This window comes from Lepisma saccharinum, chromosome 6, assembly GCF_977018435.1.
Source record: "Lepisma saccharinum chromosome 6, izLepSacc3.1, whole genome shotgun sequence".
In the NCBI taxonomy this organism is placed as follows: domain Eukaryota; kingdom Metazoa; phylum Arthropoda; class Insecta; order Zygentoma; family Lepismatidae; genus Lepisma; species Lepisma saccharinum.
The window spans coordinates 81,644,451-81,665,817 of NC_139234.1; the positions used below are offsets into that span (position 1 = coordinate 81,644,451).

Sequence of the window (21,367 nt, forward strand, 5' to 3'; positions counted from 1 at the left end):
TAACTATGATTTCGTTACTTATAATGCTGGTAAAATGTAGTAGAAAAACCCATTTTCATGAACCGAAGATAGTTTATGTACATGGAAAGCAAAACTTGTTTACAGTTGTACCAAGAAGAGAAATACTGCAGCCGACTCGAAAACTAAAGTGGACAGTAATTTGTTTGCTTCTCTCACAGTCACCACAGGCAAAAAATAATCCTTTTTGCTCATACCCTGAGGGCCATATTTATAACTTTCCTCTCTTCATTGTCATAAAATTCAACAACATTAAATATTATGTCATCTTTTGCTGTGTGCAGTTTACCTTTTATGATGATATTATGTCATCTTTTGCTGTGTGCAGTTTACCTTTTATGATGATTCAAACACTTGCCACTGAATAAAGATAACGATGATGTATTGAGGCCACGCAGGGATAGAATTACATGGCAAGCAGGGGTGCATCAAGTATCTGAGCACTCAGCGAGCAATGGTATAACCCAGCTACTTGACAGCCAAATAGGCATTGCTCGGCAACTGCTGCTCACTTGATCGCTGAGCGAACTTGAACCTTGCTCACCACAGAATATAGCATTTTTGTGTTTCGTTCTCGGGAGGAAAACTGTGTGAGGTTGGCGGGTTGGTGGCCAATAAGAAAATATTTATGATTAACAGCTTGCAATATAGCATAATTACAGAGGAAGTTCAAACAACAGAAGGTAATATAATATTTCAGTTTTTTGTAATTGTATTAAAATGAAAGTGTTGTTTATTCTAAATATACACCATACTTTTGGAAAGTTGTGCTAGGGTATGAAAATGAAAATTTCGACAGTTTTGTCCACTTGATGTATTCATATTGATCACAGTTTATTCAAAGGCACTGATATTTTGATCAGTGAGCATACAGCGTCAAGTAAGTGAGCTGTCTGCTCAACGAGCAAAGATCTTGCTCACCAAGCATCGCTCAGATACTAGAAGCACCCCAGCTTATTGCATCACCCATGCTCCCTTTGCTCACGTACAGTTGAGAATTTCAGTGACAGAACCAGGGAGTTTTTCTTAGGAGAGCAGTAAGTCAACTTTGTGTTGATATCAACTAATCAAGACTGAGCCTACACTTTAAATTGCAATCAAAATTGCTGAAATGTATCCTCATTGGCAAATTGAATCCAGAACCCCTTGATTACAAGATGACAATGTAAGCCACGTTCCTATTGTGGAGGCACAATTTGTCGAGGCAGTGGTGAAGCATGGTCGTAAGAAGAAGGCAAGCAATGCAGTACTCCAAAGGAGAAGGGGGGTGGGGGGTTGGATAAATATAGTTTAAATTATCTCTTGTCAACACTGGCATTGTATTTAGATGTGAGTGAGGCATACAGTAGCCAGCTTCATTCTGAGTTTTGGACTTTTAACCACTGTGTTAAATCTTTAATTACCAATGTTTCAGAGACTGATTCTGCCTCCGTCTTCAAGGTAGTGAGTTAATCTAATAAATCATAGTTCAGTCCCTGGACACATGATGAGTTTGGGGACGGTGCCTATTAAGGAGAGTGAATAATTGTTGCCTTGGAGGATTATTCTCAGTGGCCTCGTCTGATGGTCATGTCAAGAACTGTTTTTATATGTAAATTGCCAGGAAGGATTATATTGCGGTGGCCCAGGCTCCACCTTGTCAGAAGATTGATAGTGCTGGAAATCAACCAAAAAAATGTAATATTCTCCTTCAGTGCCGCTTACGTGCAACTATCAGACCCTGAATGGTCTTGACGTGACCATCAGAAAACGTGGAGCCTAGGGCACTGATAATCCTTCCTGCAGGGTTGCTACGTGTCGGGAAAACAAGGACATATCAGAGAATTTGGCTTGTCAGGGAAAAGTCAGGGAATTTTGCAGATCATCTGCAATTTACGTGCATTTTGGAGTCTGCAAGAGAAAAAGTTGCAAAATGAAGAAACAGTTCACTTCCACTTCTGGATTCGGTTCTTGTGATTCCACTCTCAAAGAAGATTCAGTTTAGAAACTTGTTTCTTTCATTCTTATGATTCTCAGTCTTCTGCAAAATTATGGTTCCTTTGAATTTCTGTAACAAATTTTCACTTATATAATACTAGATATTAGAAAGAATATCAAAGTAAAACTTGTAGTCCAGATATCTGTTTGGTAACTAAAGTACATTGACAATATGATCATAATTATCGGAAAGGTTGGTGAAGATGAGGTTATCATCTATTATTTTGTAGATCTTAGTCTGGTTGGCATTTTCTATATGATTCCTATATGAAACAAAAAATTCTCCAGATGCTATGTACAGTCAACTCTCGATTCTACGACCCCGGGTATAACGACCCCCTCGAAGTAACGACCCTTTTCCCGGGAACCGTGAAAAATTTCGAAAAAAGTTGAAAAATTTCGAAAAAAAAGTTGAAAAATTGAAGGAAATCGGCCGAAAAATGCGTTTTTTTCCCCAATCATTCCCTTCACCAGCGCTCTACCGCTCACAATTGGGTTTGAACTAAAAATAGACACCACCACACCATGCTTGAGTGATATCCAATAGCACTTGACCTCTGCCCCCCCCCCCTCCCTCAAGTGCACCAATGTTACCCGGCAACCGACAGCCGCTACCCAACGCGCCAGGCTTGTTTTGCCACGCTTTCTCTTGGATACGCGAGAAGAGAAGATCGAATGTGCTTGGATGTTATTTTAAATCGACCTTGACTTGTTTCCTTGTCCTAAGAGCTGCTGAAAACTCGCAGGTGAGGGGGGAAGGGGCAGCCCGAAATGACTGCTGGACTTGCAGTCTTTGGCAATGTGTATGGTAGGTAAAGCTCTTTCATCGATAAATACACCACCTTGAGAGATAAGATCGCAGGAATGTTCCAAAATACAGATGCCTGGCACCTGGAAGTTTTGCCCGTCTGTCCAGCTCTGACCTAGATTTCAGTAGGTTCCCGTGAGTGAGCAACTCTCGACCTTGTAGCCGACAACTTCCAGTAACCGCTTTCATTCAAAACGTGTTCTTTGTTCCCTGCAACACTTCATAAAAAAGCGAAACTGTTAGAGATAATCAAAGCCACATAGGCGAACTGAAGATCGTCAACCCGCTTAATGCGTTGTCATCCAGGTTTCCACAAAAGTTTACTTCGATCTTACGTGCATCATAACTCCCGTTTTCCACTTCATACGTTTTCCTAATTGTGTCGTAATATCTGCCAAAAAAGTGTTGGCTGACTGACTTCTCCCCTTTTTCCTGTCAACAAAGGAGGGAGGGGCGATTTTCTTGCTCGTGTGCGCACACGGGCTGATTACAGGCGAGGGTGGAAGTGGACCCACCCCTCTTCCTTTAACATCTAAAATGGGGCAACCAGTTCTGGATATATTCTTGAAAACGAACAAAAACAGAATAAAAAAATTAACCCTCCCCCCTTTTCCCAGCTTATTTTCCGCCACTAGTGTGCACGGCACTTCCCCCCCTTTTCCCAGCTTATTCTCCGCCACTGGTGTGCACGGCAATGTTGATAATTGCAGAATTCAGGTCTTTTTTTATGCTGTTGTCTGCATAGGAAATATTACCCGTATTATTGTCTGTTGCATGGTAAAACGTAAAGCAAGGGACATTTCCTTCTTCACACACTCCTATTAAAAGTTCCGTCTTCGACAGTTGCGTTATCTTTAAAATGCTGGGACTTTTCTCTTCCGCCACCTGTTGCTCGAACTTCCAGCCGGTCTCCTTTGTTTTTACGATGCAGCTGGCGCCAGTGTTTTGTCTAGCGTCTTCAAAGCTCTTGCTTGCCGATAACAGCAATGACTCATCCAGCGCGAAGGAAAAAGTTATTGTTTTGAATCTCGCAAAGCTGTTTTCATTTGACGATAACGAAATTCGATCTCCAGAAAGGAAAACAAGAGTTAAAACAACTTCATGTTCTGCGCCTTCTGATAAGCAAAACTGTAAATTTAATTCACATCCGCTTTTCTTCAGAACCATTCATGTGAAGAAAAAAAAAGTGCTCAATGTAGGAATGGTCGCCGAGATCGATTAATAAGACATTATTCAAGGGGAAAACTTTTGGAGGAGTGGGTGTTTGACATCGGGAATACTCCTAAATCCAACATTAAATCATCAATTAACGTGAGAGTAAATAACGATCTACCATTTTGATATGTAAAAGTGCGCAGTTTCATAAAGCTTGTTCATTTTATGCTGATGGGCTAATCGGGACTAAATATACAGTTTAAAGTGAAATTCAATTCCAAACCTAAATGACTTTCGACTGGGACGCTGTTTAATGACGTGTCCTAGAATACGCATTGGGTGAAGACAGATTGCAAGTTGCACGTTTCCTTTTTCACACTGGATTACAATGCAAGTCAAGGAAGGAGTTTGGACTGCTCCCTTCAATGGGGAAGGGGGGAGGGTGAATGAAGTTGGTTGAAGCAAAGAAAACGTGTTTTTTTTTTTGTGATGTAGTTTACACAGCCGAAACAGAACGAAAATTACAGCCCCGCTTTTTTTTTTTTTTTTTTTTTTTTTTTTTTTTTTTTTTTTTTTTTTGTCGTCGTCTGGTGCCTATAAAGGTTGTGTTGTTTCTCCCGAGAGATCTAATATTACCAGTTAATCTTGTAACGGACAATGCTCCACTAGACACGTATAAAATCCAACATTCATTCTGCCCCATTATCTCCCGACTTTTGCTGGCGCCAGTGTAACTGGTGTCAAGATTCTTCGAGTTTCGCTTGCAATAAGCGAGAGATTGTTTTCCTTTCCATAGGTCTCGGTGCAAACGGCTTTCTCATGAACTATAATTGTAAGAATTTCCTGGAAAAGCAACGACTGTGCACAATTGAAAGAAAGTAACATTATTTTTTTGTGAAAACGTTTTCATGTTCTATTTTCCTTCTCGCAACACGCGTCCTGTGCATAACAGGTTGTATAACTACCAGGATAAATGGTGTTACCATCTCCTATGCATCTTTGTGTCCGTTTGATCTCCGTTTAAGCAGAAAATTGGGGCAAATTCCAATAACGACCCCTTCGAAATAACGACCCTTTTCCCGGGAACTGTGAAAGGTCGTTGAATCGAGAGTTGACTGTACTTATAAATGTAAGCAAAAAGCAGCATTTTCTATAACTATAAATCTGCCAGAAAATGAAAAATTGTGTATGGTTTATGAACTTTTTCTGTTGTTTTTATATTGTGGACATCTGTTATGGTGAAATAATGTACCTCTGTTACCTTAGCCTGAAGGCTAGGTGCACGTGCTTGTAGCACCCGATACATTTGATGCCGTTTCTAATTTGACATTTTACTTATGGAATTTTCACGTGTTCTTGTGTGTGTAGAGTGAAATTTGGTAAAAAAAAAAAAGTTGTGAAAGTGAATATTCATAATAAGTAACAGATTATATATTTAATTGAAAAACACAAGGTTCAAATGCAAAAATCATGATGATAAACACGTTTGGAAAAAATTCATTTTTGGACTGGAAAACCTGGAAATGTCAGGGAATTTCATAATCATAAAATCATAGCAACCATGTCAGGGTTGCTACACGACTGGAAAACCTGGAAAACAGGGAAAAGTCAGGGAATTTGGTTGGTCAGGGAAAAGTCATGGAATAGTCAGGGAATTTTGCATATTTTCTGGAATTTACGCGCATTTTGGAGTTGCAGGAGAACCAGTTACAAAATGAACGAACGGTTCATTTCCACTTCCGAATTCGGTTCTTGTGATTCCAGTCCCCTCAAAAGATTCAGTTCAGAAACTTGTTCCTCTTGTCATTATGACTTCTAGTCTGTTACGTACAAAATTATGGTTCCTTCGCATTTCGATTCTATATTTGTTCACTCTCTGATCTAGGTTCTTGGATCCGTTCATTTTGCAACTTGTTCTTGTGAACCTGTTGAAGACCGGAATTTGGAGAGGCGTGAGATTTTTCCTTAGAGAACAAGATACTCAAGACGAAACCTACGCACCAGCCATCCTCAGAATTTCTTGCAGAAAAAATGTTGCTTTAGCTTTGTGCGTGGTGAGGAAATTTTCTTTCTTGAAGAACACACCCGTTCGGAACCCGTTCTCTTTTGATACGTGAAGCGGAGCAGGTTGGTGTTCGGACAGTTCATTGGTTTTGGATCTGCAATAAAGCTTGAAGAGCAGAATTTCACATAACTGGCTGTGGTAGACGTCACACTGGACGAGAGTGGATGCCGAGTAAAAACAAAGGGACTCACTACTTCGTTCCCCCCGTGAACCCGTTCCGTGAATTTGAGTCCTTTGTTTGCGACCCGTTCAGAAGCAACCTGATCAACTAGTTCATTCGCTCGTTGTTGTAGTTTTTACATTGCAGAGATGTGTCACACCCGAGAAATTAGTGTTTTTATACAGTATCAGTGACGTCATTATTAGAATATGCACGTGTTTTGTGCATGTAGAACGAATTTATTTTTTAAAAACTGGTGTGAAATAGAGGAATTAAACGTACACTGGTCACACATCGTTGTTAGGTTTATATGTTGGTTTCATGCTGATAGTAATTTTACATATTGTTTGCGTGTAGAATGAAATTATGCTGAAAAGTGTTGAAAATGAGCCCAAGTTCCTTTTGTTTTATTACGATTTCATCATGCTACAAATGCAACTTTTACATGGTTCGATTTCGATTTATGTCTGTTAACACATACTGCAGAGTTTTAGCGATTACTTAAGATTTTGTGAATATATGCTTTTGTGGTAAGGTTAGGAATGTCAGGTTTGGTTGTCTTAGAATTTCCGTAATATGTACTATTTTCAATAAATTAAAAAAATATAATCATTAAATTTATTGCATATTTTCTAAAGGTACATGACCTAATTTTCTGTTGTTTCCCATTTGTATTGATATAGGCTAATTGAGGTTGTATACATGTTACACTGTAAAGCTTTGATATATGCCACATTTTTTTATTGATTTTTTTACACCACCTTAATTGTAATGACTTAGTGAAAATGGGGAAGTACAATAGTTATTTATTTTTTCATTGAATAGCATTATATTAATCACTTGGTAAATTTTCAGCTAATAACTGTGTATATTCATATTCATAATAATTAACATGCCTGCATATTTAATTGAAAAACATGAGGTTCAAAAGCAAAAATCATAACAACATACATGTCTGGAAAAATTTTATTTCTGGTCTGGAAAACCTGGAAAAGTCAGGGAATTTCATATTCAAAAAATCGTAGCTACCCTGTAGTTGTCCAGATGCCCATCTATCAGTATAAGCAGACCTTTCTGCTAAAGTTTCACTCAAATATTGTCCCTCTTATCTGCAGTCTTACCGGTAGCTCGCGATCGACGGTTAGGCCATCTCTGGTCTAAGTAATTCAAAATATGTTAAAATTTTGATGATTTGTACATTTTCCCATGTTGTCTTTAGTCAAGAACTCCTCTAAAATGTAGAATCTATTTTCCACTCCACATGTAGTAATCAGGAAACCTGAGAGTCAGTATTGTGAAACATAAGTAGCAAAGTTGAAATTTCACTTTTATAATCTGAAATTTGTGTCTGTCTCTTTTCAGGACTGGATGCCTCGAGCGATATGTTGTCACAATACGTAAAAATTGTACCTGATGCACCTTCAGACTGTTCCTGTCCCATCTGCCTCTGTGAACTGGGAGACCCTCTGGATGTGATCGTGTCGCTCACACGCTGCACGCACATGCTTCACCTGCAGTGTCTCAACTCCATGCTGAGGAGCTTATGTCACAAGGCAAAGGTACATGGAATGTTTTTTTTTTCCTAATTTATTTCTTGTGGTTTCGTAAACACTAGCAGGGTGGCTACTCACCGGGAGTTCCTTGAATTCTGGGAATTATGCTTGAATTTTTCTCCATAGACATGAAAAATTGAAGCTTTTATTAATCCAGATCCCATCGAATTTATACATATTTATTAATGCCCTGATGCACATTTTTCACAGTTTAGATTATACTTTTATCGACGAAGGAAAAGGAAAGAAAGCTGCGTGGAAAATAAACAGAATTCTCTCAATCTGTTTGCTCTGTTAGTGTCCGTTGCAGACAGACAGAAGATTATTGCAAGATATCTTGAAGTTGATTAGGTAAATTGAAATTCTTATACAATTAATAATTTTCCGTAGATTTCTATATCCTGTAACATTTGTAACTTGTGTTTGTAGATATATTTCTAGCCTGAGTATGTGAAACGGCGAATGAAAATTCTCCACCTCAACCCCTTGAATCCCAGCCTGTATATAGAGAGCAGTATCACACGACCAATAAATTGTCAATATCGGATGATCCGATTTAGCGTACCCCATGTCGGATATCTTGTTAGTCCATGCACACAAATATTTTACAACATGCGAAAAAAATGCTTCAAAACACTTGCCAGGTGTTGACAGTTCTTCAGCCACAATGGCAGGATGGAAATCATAGTCATTTTGAAATTTATAACATAAATTCTCATGTGCATCACTGAAAGGATCATTCACGTATGTCCAATCTCCGACAGACTTTGCCTTGTCTTCCACATCGGATATATCTGAATATTCAGACTCACTATAGTCACTCTCCTCTTCTTCCGGAACATAATCCGACAAACTACTATCCTCCTCCTCCATATTTTTCTGCTTTTGTTTTACAAAGTATGCAACAAAACAAAAACACAGAGGTATCCTCAATAGCACGGTTACATATTTTCAGCAACAGATGGCGTAACGAGCATGCTTTGCTCATTGCTTGCGATAGTCACGTGCTAAAATAACGTCACAGCAACACATAGACTTCAGTTCTTCCAACCAGAGGCATTCGTACATTTTCTTGGCCTTTACCATGCAAGAATATTTCCTTTTCAGCCAATAGTTTCAGCTACGTACGGGCCATACGTAGTGATAGGAGAGCATGCAGCCTCAACTACGTACGGGTAGTCAAGAGGTTAAATTAAATACATATATATACTGTTTAATTGAATTAGAATTTTTGGATACATTTTAATTACAGACACTTTATATTGTTAATATATTTGTATGTGTGTGGGGTAGGGGGAGGGGGGTGAGAGGTGGTAATACGTAAGGTTGCAATAGAGAAAACATCTGCTTGTACCCTTGAATTTTTGGAAAGTTTGCATTGAAAACTGGGAATTATACTTGAATTTGTTCATGGTCCTAGAGTACCCATCCTGACTAGGAACATGGAAAGTTCTTTAAAAAATTGAACTGAGGATAAAATTAAGTTTCTTCTTTCATGATTTTACAGGTCTAGATTTTACATTTACCTGCATTCTACGATCTAACTTTGTGATCCCAATAGAACAAAACGTTATGAAAATTTCATGCATCAATTTTTTTTTACCTTGATCCCCTGAAAAAAAAATATTGATTGCACTGTATTCCCATTTATGTATTTGTGGTGCACAGGGGTTGTGATCACACTTTAAACTATAGGACCAGTCTTGATTAGCTTAACCGAACATAAAATGAATTTAAAACTTTTGTAGAAAAAACAAATCAGGAACCTTCATTGTTCAATAAACTTAATGTGTTTCTTCAACATGCAAATGTGAAGAAAACACTTCTTGAGTAGTATGTCCAGTCATAGAGTGGTCTGGAAAGTTCTAAAGAAAAGTCAAAGAATTTGGTTGTGCATAACGCACTGGATGATCAAGTTGAGTAGTAGTTTTAAGTCAACTTATGCACTGATAGGCTAATCGGGACTGGACCTAGAGTTTAAAGTGGGATCCAAACCACTATGTACCTCCACCTGGAACCCCTTGGTTACAAGGCAACAATGCTACAACTACCCCATCGGGGAGGTCCAGAACACTGGATGATTACCATATTCATGCATGTATAACACACACTTTTTGCCCCCCAAAAAACTGATGTGTATAACATACATAGAATAATTCCAACAGCTACAACCACCTTTGGTATAAAAGTGAAATGGCTGGTTCCAAGTATTTTTTACCATATATCGGAATGTTTTGCATTTCCCAGAAAAGTGGCAGGGGTCTAGCGGAGATTGGATGCACACCTATTGTCACATGCAAACTGTAACGTCAGTATTTCTCAAGTGAGAAACATATTGCATGACCAAGCAGTGGTGCAGTTCTGGTAGAGGTTGAGATCGCACCGGCCGTCATACGGGAGCCGTAATATCAGTACTTGTTGTGAGAAAATTTAATGCAAAATAAAATGCTCAGAAATTAATTCCAGCATATGAAACTGTCCCAAATAGGTGCTTCCCACAGAAAACCCATTTTGTAGATGGAGCTTCCATCAGCTTCACTTCTTGCTTCCGTCTTTCTAGATTTAAATATTGTTGGCATGTGGGGAGGTAGCATGGGTGGGTGACTCATTCTATATGCACAGAGATATTTTATGTTGGTCCTTATAGCAACAGCTTTACAACTAAGAACAAAATATTTCTTGAACCTAAATTGTGTTGCATAATATATACAAGATATATTTTTTTGATGCTTTTTCCTATCAAAATTAGGATTAGCATTTTACGTGAAAAATACATATTTGTGTTTGTATATACATAACACTACAGCCAAAAAGTTCATGTAGTTAACCCAGATGTGAACACATACCTTATGCATGCTGCAAGAATGCACATCCATTCTTTTGTAGTAATGTCAGCCATGATGCACTTCTGCCAACACCAATACAACTACTGAAAACACTCCTGGAAGATACTTTGTATTGTAAGGCCTACATCAATGCAGTGAAGATATCCTTGGCCAACATGAAACGCTGTCCATACAGATGTTGTGTCATTCGCCAAAAAAAGGAAAAAGTCACAAGGTACCAGGTTGGGGAACTTTGTAGGTTGTGTCATGTATTTTTGTTTTTGAGTCAATTCAGTTTTGCACAAGACCAGAGCGATACTTGGGAGCACTGTTGTGTAGAAGCCAGTTGTTGTTCCACCACAATTCAGGTTGATTGCTATAAATTGAACCAGCACAGAAAATCGTATTTGTGAGGGCGAAAGTGCCAAGACTGAAAGGATCGTAGTGGGGTATGGCTGAACAAATGTAAAGGCTATGATTTCCGCTCCACTTCTACTCCCTAGGTGAAGCTTGTGAGTAGGGAGGAGAATTGATTGATTGATTGATTTAGTTTATTTTACTTCGCGTTTTGTGCCTCTTGGCTAATTTGCGAAGATGGGGATGAGTGATGAAATTGTTGAATGGACATTCACAAACAACCAAGCCCAAGCGGGATTCGAACCCGGGACTCTTGGCATCGCAGCACGATGTGTTAACCACTCTGCCACAGGGTCCGGTGGTATGGAGGAGAAGTTTGGATCTACATGATCAGGGTGAAACAGAGAAGAGGCAATTGCAAATCTTGTACATTCCATTGTTTGTACTGATTGCTGTTGCCAAGTGCTATCAAGCACAACAGAATGCATGTACAGACAACCATATACTTTAATACCGACAGATTTAAGAATGGTAATACCGATGATCTCAATATTATCAGCATCATATATATCAAAATGAACATAAATAATAATGATATTGACATATCAATTTTGATGTTATTGATATCGATATATTTACAACATCGATGCTTCTAAGTTTTAAAAATGTTGAGTCAATATTTATATATTGAAATATTGCACAGCCCTAGTTATGATGCAGTGCAGATATGTTGCATCCTTGTCAACAGGTGTTCCTAAATTGTCATCATCCTGTCTGACATTGGTTGTCTGTTAACGAGTACCGAATGACGTGCCCTGCAGAATGGGTCCTAATCAAGTCTTCTTTCAGAACAGCATAACAGCTACCATGGCTGGCTGATATATGCTGCTGCTGCAATAACATCAGTGGTCTATGAACGATTTTCACGGATAATTCATTGCACTTCCTGGATTTTCTCATCCATTCTTACTGTCACCAGCCAGCCTGCACATATGCTTTCTTCTCCCTTTTGAAAAATCCTGGTGCCACTAAGGGAGATTTCAGACCAAAGCGACGCATGTTGCTTGGGAATGATCCAATTAGCAGCACTGTTTCACACTGTAGCGGCAGGACAGGATTTAGAAACCTGTGTTGGACTGGTGCAATCCTCAAGCGACACTTGCTGCTTCTTGCTTCAATGTGAAATCTCCCTTAGAGATGCAAGAGCGGGTCATGCGTCTATCATCATAAACCTGTTGAATCATCTGCAAAGTTTCTTTTGGCAAAACTTAATGTTTGTTCATTTGACTACCTTACATAAAACGTACTGTTCCATGTGCACTGATCTGTTGAGAGCCTACCACTTGCCATGTCTGACTGTAGCTGCAATCATTACCTTGCAGTGAGTCCTTGAACTTTTTGACTATAGTGGTATAATGCTTGATTTTAACTATGGATGATAGTTTCAATAACCAATGTGAAGGAAAGCATTAGAATTGTAGTTACTACTATGTGTTAGGTTGTGACATATTATTTGAATTATTTATTGAGAATATCTGAAAGTCAGTCTTTTTTTCCAGCAATTGTATATTCAGTGCCCAGTGTGCATGACAATCTATGGTGTGAAGACCGGAAACCAGCCTTCAGGAATGATGCACTGTACATTTTTGAATCGGTCATTGCCGGGTTGTCCAGGAAGCAGAACTATTCAAATAACATATGAGTAAGTAGCTTTCCATCTCACTGTTACTTGGTTAACACATGTTTTACTAATAGCTCACTGACTGTTTGTGACAATAGTTAAGATCTTTTTCCTGTGGAATCAGTGCCCTTATCAAGCGCTGGCATAGGTGCATTGAACTAAAGGGGGGGGGGGGGTGTTGAGACATAGTACTGTATTCTTTTGGTGCTTGTATTAAATTTTTGTTACAACATATTTCCGGTTATATATTGAATGAGCCTTGTACATAAATATATAGAGTGAGTATGGAGAAAACAATATTACATGTTTTAAGAGTTCTAGAAATTTAAATCATCTTTTGAATACAGAATAAATTAATCTGTTGAGTAGGAAACCTTTTCTCTTAGCCAGTCTTGCAGTACCCTTCTAAATTTTTCAAGTGGTGTATAATGAGCTGACTCTGGCAGCAGGTTGAAGAGTTTAATTCTTATATGTTTGTAATTATTTTGTAATTATTACTATTACTGTTACATTTCCTTTATCTGCTGGGAGAAGCTTTACAGACTGGTCCATTCTCAGAGTTTGAAGTACTACTATTTATGGTTTGCTTAGGTTTAGTTTTAGACTTTGGCCTTCTCCAGAGCTGTATGAACTCACCACCTATATTGGTATTGTCAATTCAACTCTTGACGTAACGGTTGATTGTGTGCGTTGGAGCCATTTTCTGCCTTTCGGAATTTTTGTTTTTTCTGAGTTTCTGTTGTGTCCATTTCATTTTCAGTGAAGCAAAGTCACCATATCATGTGACCCAGTGCTAATGTTTTGAAAAAATCCCGAAAAAATCTGTTTTTTTACTGATCCTCTGAGGACCAACTTTTTTTTCCCATGTATTCTTATTAGGAGCCTGGCAGGATAGGCCTGAATTCCAAAATTTACCAAACATTGTCACATCTTTCATGGTGATGCCCTCGTCCTTTTGGCGAATACGAGATTTGATTTTCAGGAACAGTGCTTTTCAGGCCAAGACCATTTACTTTTTATAAATACTAAGTGATCTTTACAGTGCTCAAAAAAAGTTTTGCATATTATGAGTGCATGCGGTTTGAGTCGCGATATCCGCAAAAGGTATACAATGTTCATTATGTGAGCAATGCCAAGACAGAAACCGACAAAATGCCCCAAGTGAGTTCGATATTCAGCAGATAGAGGGCAGTAGTTGCCACATGATCCCTGAGCAGATTTGAAAGCAGCCCAATGGGAGGCATTGTCCGTGTCTTATCCGCACTTGTGAGTTGGAAACTGCACAGAGAGTGGGTGGAAAACGAAGGGCAACATGCCTCGAGCAACCATTTCTGCTATGGACCGTATTCAAATTGTAACGCTGCTGCAAGAGGGATATCGCCAAGTGGACGTTGCTGCCCGTGTTGGAGTGAGCCGAAGTGATGTCTCTTGAGTGTGGAAAAAGTTCAGGGACACACAATCAGTTGCCGATCGACCAAGGACAGGGCGGCCATGCAAAACAACACGCAGGGAAGATCGGTACGTGGTGATTTCGGCACGTCGTAGACCCACTGCAACTGCTACCAGTTTGTGCCAGGATCTGCGGAGGACCTCAGGAGCGAATGTTTCCAATCAGACAGTGTGGAATCGACTTCAAGAGGAAGGATTGATGTCAGGAAGACCTATACCCAAGGTTCCTCTGAAACCACACCATAGGAGAGACGGTGTAATGTGGGCAACAATGCACAGCGAATGGAGTCAGGAACAGTGGGAGCATACGCTCTTTACAGACGAGGTCACCATCAGTTTGCACCCGTTAAGCAAAAGCATAAGGGTTTGGAGACGATCAGATGAGAGATTGAACGAGCCCTTCAAGCAGGTACGTCACCAGCAGCAGGGGGGCTCCATCATGTTTTGGAGTGGAATCATGTTTGGTCGACGTATGCCCCTAATTCCTCTCCAGGGTCACATGACTGGTCTGATATACAGAAACGCTATTCTCGAACCCGTGGTATCAAGTTTCTCTACAACTGTAAGAGATGGCTTCACGCTGTTGGATAATAACGCTCGACCACATCAAGCCAGAGTGATTCAAGAGTTCCTTGATATGCATGGCATTCGACGCATGGTGTGGCCAGCGTATTCTCCAGATGTGAACTGTGTGGGACATGCATGGGGACACCTGAAGCGAGCAATTGTCAGCCATGAAAATCCTCCTGTGAACAAGGTGCAATTGCGGGATGCTGCCATTCAAGAGTGGGACAGTCTTCCTCAGGAGAAGTTGAATGCTCTTATCCTTAGCATGCCCTGTCGTGTTCAAGCATGCCTTCGGACTCCTCTCATGTTCAAGCATGCCTTCGGACTCGAGGTGGCTATACACTGTACTGAACTCCCATCTGTTGATCCCAGGCATGCCTTCGAGCCGTAGGTACATGGTATTGCCCTGCCTTTCTTTTGTGTTTCGCATCCCACATTTTCAATCTCGTGCTTCTGGTGTGATTTTGTTTCTTCTGCATGGCTGCACTGTTTCCTTTCTGTTTGTATGTTTCCCCTGTACTCTTGAATATGATTCCATGTATCTAGTAAAATAAAATGATCACAAACCCTGAATATGCAAAACTTTTTTTGAGTACTGTATTATTATTATTACCATCACCTTATTGTGCAGGAATAAGCACTGAATTTTTGATGGATTGTAGGTTTATGTTCGTATTATGTGAACCAACTTTCATTATTGAAAGGAAAAATATTTAAATTTCACTACCGCAGAGAGTCATATCATCCTGCAAAAAAACAAAACTGATTTTCTCTCTCTACAACAATTAGTTCTTGTACGAGTGATTTTTGTGCAGCAGTGCACATTTGTAAAGTGTGTGATTAAGAACTACTCGTCCCGAGCCAATGCCAGAAGTGACCATCCACTAAAGCTTAATATTAATGTGGAATTTTCATTCCAATTAATGACAATTTTGCTTTAAAATATTCCAGAAAAAAATTGAAATGTGAAAATAGTTCCCATTTTATCAAGAAGTCCATTTTTCATGAAGTACTGGTGCAAAATAAATAAAAACTTTGAATTTTATATAATTTTCAGGATAATTAGATTTCTCGAAAGTGCCACCTGACATTTCTTTGAACCCCACAAAATATACAAACTGGGTGTATCGGCCAATACTGATACATCAGCATTGATATTGGCCCAGAGAATATTAAGTATGCTTGTCATGTTTGGGTGCCATGGTGGTGTAGTCAGTATGGTGCCTGACTGCCATGGGGGAGACCTCGGTTTGAATCTCGGGGTGGGTGGTCCAAGGTTGGATTTTTTCCTGCTTTGTCCCTGCATAAAGTGGCTTTGGGGCGCACCCAGTCTCAAATCAATAGGTACCTGGGGGCTAATGGCAGCTGGGGTGTGGTGCTGATCACATCATTTCCAAAATGGCCGAGATCAAGAATGTGTGGGGCCCTACCCCCACATCCCCTAAATGTTACTTCATAGCACAGTGCTATATGCACGGAGAACTTTACCTTTTTACCTTTTGTTTTGTTATGTTTGTAGTGAATATGCATCTTTCTCATGTTTGTAAACCCCAATTTCGTGCAACAGGTGTTTGTTAGTAAATAAAAATACTTCCAAATATGTTGTTTCTTTCCTGTTTGCATTTGAAAAACTTGCTGTAAACAGAGTTAAAGTAAGTTAAAATTCTAAATAAGTGGGAACCCTGATACATAATAAAATTGTTTTTGAATTAGCCCTCTTCTATTTTCTAAGTAGTAACCATGAGAATTTTTAATTCACTTTGTACTTCTTATTTGTCTCTTTGTCATGAAATATTGACAAATTGTCAAGTTGTTGCATGAATTCAATAAATATAGTTTTGCTTTATTGCACCAATTCTGGTACTTTCTGCATGTTGAAAGACACTTTCTGTGTTGCAGTATTCCTTCAGGTATCCAGGGCCCTGAGCATCCAAATCCAGGGAGACCTTACTATGCAGTTGGCTTCCCGCGTGTCTGCTATTTACCCGATATCCAGAAAGGGAGAAAGGTAAGGCTGAAATTGTAGGGAAATAGCGTAAGGTGCATGGGATCATTAATTAGTGCTTATCAGCATGTTCATTTATCAAGAAAATTACTAAGAATTATGTCAGTCACAAACACTTATTCCAGTCCAAATAAACAAGCATAAAAGTTTTTGTTACATTTTAGCTTTACTTGCGAAGCTTTCATTAGCCCAAATGATTTTACAACTTAAGTTATTGCAATTAGTTTTTGGAATAGTTAAACTGATAAATTTAAATTAAAAAAGAATGTTGATATTACAAAATTTATCAAGATTGTTTTTTTTATTATGATTATTGCACTTATTATTTCCTTTTTTCTTTCATATCCTGTTTCTTATTTGTGCATAATTTTCTGCATAACTACTATTTAAGTGTCCTGTCACACTATTGTATTGTCCCTAATTTCTTATAGGAGGATCATCCAGAAAGAAATTAACATTTTCTAAACACAAAAGACAAATGATGTGTGCAGAAAATTTATGGTACAGAAACTACATACTTTACTCTACTTTTCCACATATTCGCCATACCCATTCAAGTATATCATAGCGTGGTACCAGTTTGTTCATAGTGTCATTGTACTCCTTCTTTTTGTTCTATAATATTATTCTGTAGCACCATATTTCAAACACTTCCAGTCTTTTCCTATTTTCCTTTTAGCTTCAACCACTGTCCATGTTTCACATCCATATATTGCTGTGCACCGGACAAATTATTTTAAGGATAACTTCCTTATAGCCAAATCTGTGCTGCCGGAGGTCAGTAATTGTTCTTCTGGCAAATCTCTAATTTGTCTTTGCTACCTGTGTTTTCCATATTCTATTCTTCCTCATCATTGCTTTTCTACATAGGGGCCAAGATATTCTGCTGCTTATTTGTTTTCTTTTTTATTTTCATTTTACAAACATTCCGTGTCATTCATTATTTGCTAAGATCTGTTTCATTTTCACTTAGGAGTGGTATGCCATCAGCAAATCATATGTCCAGAAATTGGATGCAGTATTGAAAAAGAACAGTGGGTATGCAACAATGGTGAAAGTTTGCAAAATTCTGTATACAAATGGACAATGTGTGGATGATCTGGAACTTTGTGTCTGACTTTGCTGCCCTAAAATACAGTCCACTTGTATCTTGCAAAACGTGTGTTTTCTGAATATAATACTATTCTAGCTGAAAACAGAAGGAGTTTCAAGTTCGAAAATTTGAGACATCATGTTGTTATCAAATGCAATCATGATCTTGGTCTGTAATGTATTGTTTCATTTAACGCAGAACCATATTAATTGAAAAAAATCTGTATAGCGAATGAGCATTCAGAATAATGCATACTCATTGCCTGGCATGTAATTTTTCATAGTTTGTAATATACAGCATTTATAAATTAAACAGGTTTTTAAAGTGCATATTTAAGTGCATATTTTAACTTTTTAGTGCATATTTGCATATTTTGCATTTTTTTTAGTGCATAACTATCCGAGCCCTAATAATAACATACTGATTTCTCTTGCTTTTACTATTAATTGGACATTCAATTCCTCTTTTACTTCTTTCTTTGTTTCTTGGATGTATTCCTTCATCACCACTTCCTTTTCCACTTTGGTCATGGCTTTCTGGTGATTAATTCTTCTGTCTTTCAAGTTGATTCCTGCCTCTTTTTAAGAATTTGGAACATTGTGCCCCAATTTACGTTGAAAAAATGCCTTTTCTAACTCTACAAAGACTACAAATGTTTCCCTATCCTCCTTCATCCTGCCTTCAATCAGGAGTTTTACTGCTAGAACAGCATTTTGTGTTCCACTCTTCATTTTAACTCCAAAGTGATGTGCTGATAACATTTTCTGATTTTTGTTCCATTCTGTCATATGGAATCATTGTCTACCAACCACAGCATGGCACACTACGACTCCAAAGATCCCAGGTTTTAATCCCAGCCTAGGTGTGTGTGTCCCTTCATCAATTTCATCATATATTGTGAAATTAGGCAGTTAATCCATTGCTGTTTTCTGACAAAACTAGATGTGATGGATATCATTTTTGGAATCAACATGCTGAAATTATTCAGTGACAACAGTCATCTGGGAGACATCCAAACCCATGTCGACCAGTGTTATCAATAACTTAAAAGAAGATTAAGAAATTTGACCAATCATGCTTTATGTTTAAAAGTTTAAATTTTCTGAAATTTATTAGGTGCTGAAGCTACTACGGGTAGCATTCGACAGACGACTGATTTTTACTGTTGGGCGATCGGTAACAACAGGACGTGAAGATGTGATCACGTGGAACGAAATCCACCATAAAACAGAACTAGGACTCTCTCACAATGGACACGGATATCCTGATCCTTTGTACTTGGATAACGTTTTGCAAGAGCTCGCTGCGCACGGAGTCTACGATTCTGAAGAAGAGAACAACGATGCCAAGTGGAAGAGCTGGAGCCAAGAGAGTGCACTGTATCAGGAAGTGTGCTAGTCCGTACCTGTATCTGTGCACTCTTGTTTACGTATGGACATCAATGTTGTCACACCAATTTACTTTGTAGAAAACACAAATGTAAGATTAGAATCTCGTTGCTACAGATTAGCCAGCAGGGTTTGATTTTTTGTGGGTAGGTTTTAGAATATATTTTGAGATGTAGATAAAAGTATATTTTTAAAACATGAATATGGAAAATTTGAAGCAAATTTATATATTTTATATATGTGTGTAATTTGAAACATATTCATTAGAAACAAGCAGTATGTCTAAGATTTGGATTAATAGAGTGGTATTAGTGTGCTTGATATTTAGGAAGTGATCAGTATGCATTTTTTGGTATTTATTAGGCATGTGTGTTTAAAATAACAATGGAAAATGTAGGGAAGTGTAATGTGTAATTTGTTAAGTAATTTGAGTAGCAAGAATTTTTCTTCTATATGTTCTTCCTACCAGGAAATGAATTTTGTGTACAATATTCTTGGATATGCTTGCCAATTACACCACATTTAGATATTGGTGGACGATATTGAAATTTCAGACACTACAGTCAGGTTAATATTGCATTTTCAGAACATTTCTCAGGTTTTCTTATGTGCAGGTTCAACGCAAGTTGCGCAGAACCTCAATCAGCTGGGAGAGGCAGTTGAAACACATGCTTACGATCCTCAAGCAGCTATGCATTCCCGGTGAAGGCACATATTGGTTCGGATCCCTTTTTCAATTGTAGGTCTAGTTCCGATTAGCCTATAACTAAAACTCAAGCTCGAGCAGTCATGCAAGTGAACTAAGGAACTGTGTGTGATATTGATGCAGCCCTCTTCCTGCATAAATTGCAAGACATTTGCATAAACTTCACACTATTTTCCTGTAAGCATTCTACTGTAAACTATAGAATGAATGAACCACTCTCTTTCATGCAGTCAATAGTAGATTATAAACGCAGTTCAAGCATCCAATCTTCACACCTTTATATCTCTTTCTGAGTAAAGCCCTGTACAACTTCAGGGTGGCTACTCTAATTGGGAATTCCTTGAATTCCGGGCATTATGTGTCCATTCTGCATTAAATTTTCTCTGTTGATGTGAAAAATTGCAACTTTTAACCTTAGAACACTACCGTACGTAAAATTTACGTATGCTTTGCACTCAAATCCCTCCCCTACCTCCCACCTCACACCCACTGACCCGTCCACCTAGCAGTGTCCCGGGCATTCTGTCACACGCAAGGCAGCAAGCACTGTGGTAAGGAAGTGCGGAGTGTGCAAGCATTGAACGTCTTTAGTTTGTTTGTTATGTTGGACTCTGTACATGAATAATACGTAGCGCTAGTAATAGAAGAAAAATCGTGCACGTAATTTTGACATTGTAAATTCAATTTGGATAGTTAGATTTTGAAAACAAAAGTTTAGAATCATGCACTATTTTCTTGTAAGACTTTAAAAATACATTCGTTTCTTATTTACAGCATTATGAATATTATTCTTGTTTGAACTTTTCACCTTCATTCTTAATGTACGAACAGGCTTGTCAATCAAGAAATTCTCTTAAAATATTCTATGTTCAGTAAAATCATGTTTATACATTTTAGAATGAAGAATAAAACTCCAATATAAGGAAAATAAACAAAATAATGTTCATAAAGAATAGTCATTTTGTTTTCATGATGTAGAGATTGTTTTAGAAATTGATTTCTTTATGTACGTAAAATTTACGTAGTGCTAGTTACACTGTAATATTGGGACACGGTAATGTTCTAGAGTTAATAATCCAAATCCCGTTGAATTTGTACATATTTGCAAGTTTTTCACAGTTTAGCTTTTATTTTTATCGTGGAAGGAAAAGGAAGCTGCATGGAAAATAAAACAGAATTCAGTCCATTTTCTTGGTTAGTGTCCTTTGCAGAACAATCTACTGACAGATGGAAGATTATTGCAAGATAAGATATCTTGAAGTTGATTAGGTCAATTTTGGTTTTTAATTCTTATGCAATTAACTTTTTTTTTAAGATTAGTATATATCGTAACATTTGTGACTTGTGTTTGTAGATGTATTTTGAGACCGAATATGCGATATGTCAAATTTAAACTCCAAACTTTAAATTAAATATTATATATACCATTTAATTGAATTGAATTAGAATTTTTGGATAGGATTGGAATCGTACAGATCCTTTATATCTTTTAATATATTTGTGTGAGTGGGTGGGTGGTGAGAGTCAGTAGTAAGGTTCAAGAGAGAGAACATCTGCGTG

At 38.2% G+C, this 21,367-nt stretch overlaps 1 protein-coding gene across 1 annotated transcript in view; it reads left to right on the forward strand.

Moving 5' to 3' along the window:
* The window catches only part of dx (deltex E3 ubiquitin ligase), a 39,090-nt gene extending 18,195 nt beyond the window's left edge, over nt 1-20,895 (forward strand). The window contains exons 5-8 of the mRNA XM_083124216.1: nt 7,546-7,742; nt 12,478-12,620; nt 16,515-16,623; nt 18,830-20,895. Coding sequence (XP_082980342.1) covers nt 7,546-7,742; nt 12,478-12,620; nt 16,515-16,623; nt 18,830-19,111 — 731 coding nt within the window. The 3' untranslated portion in view covers nt 19,112-20,895. The remainder of the gene's footprint in view (nt 1-7,545; nt 7,743-12,477; nt 12,621-16,514; nt 16,624-18,829) is intronic.
* Nucleotides 20,896-21,367: the final 472 nt, after the last annotated feature.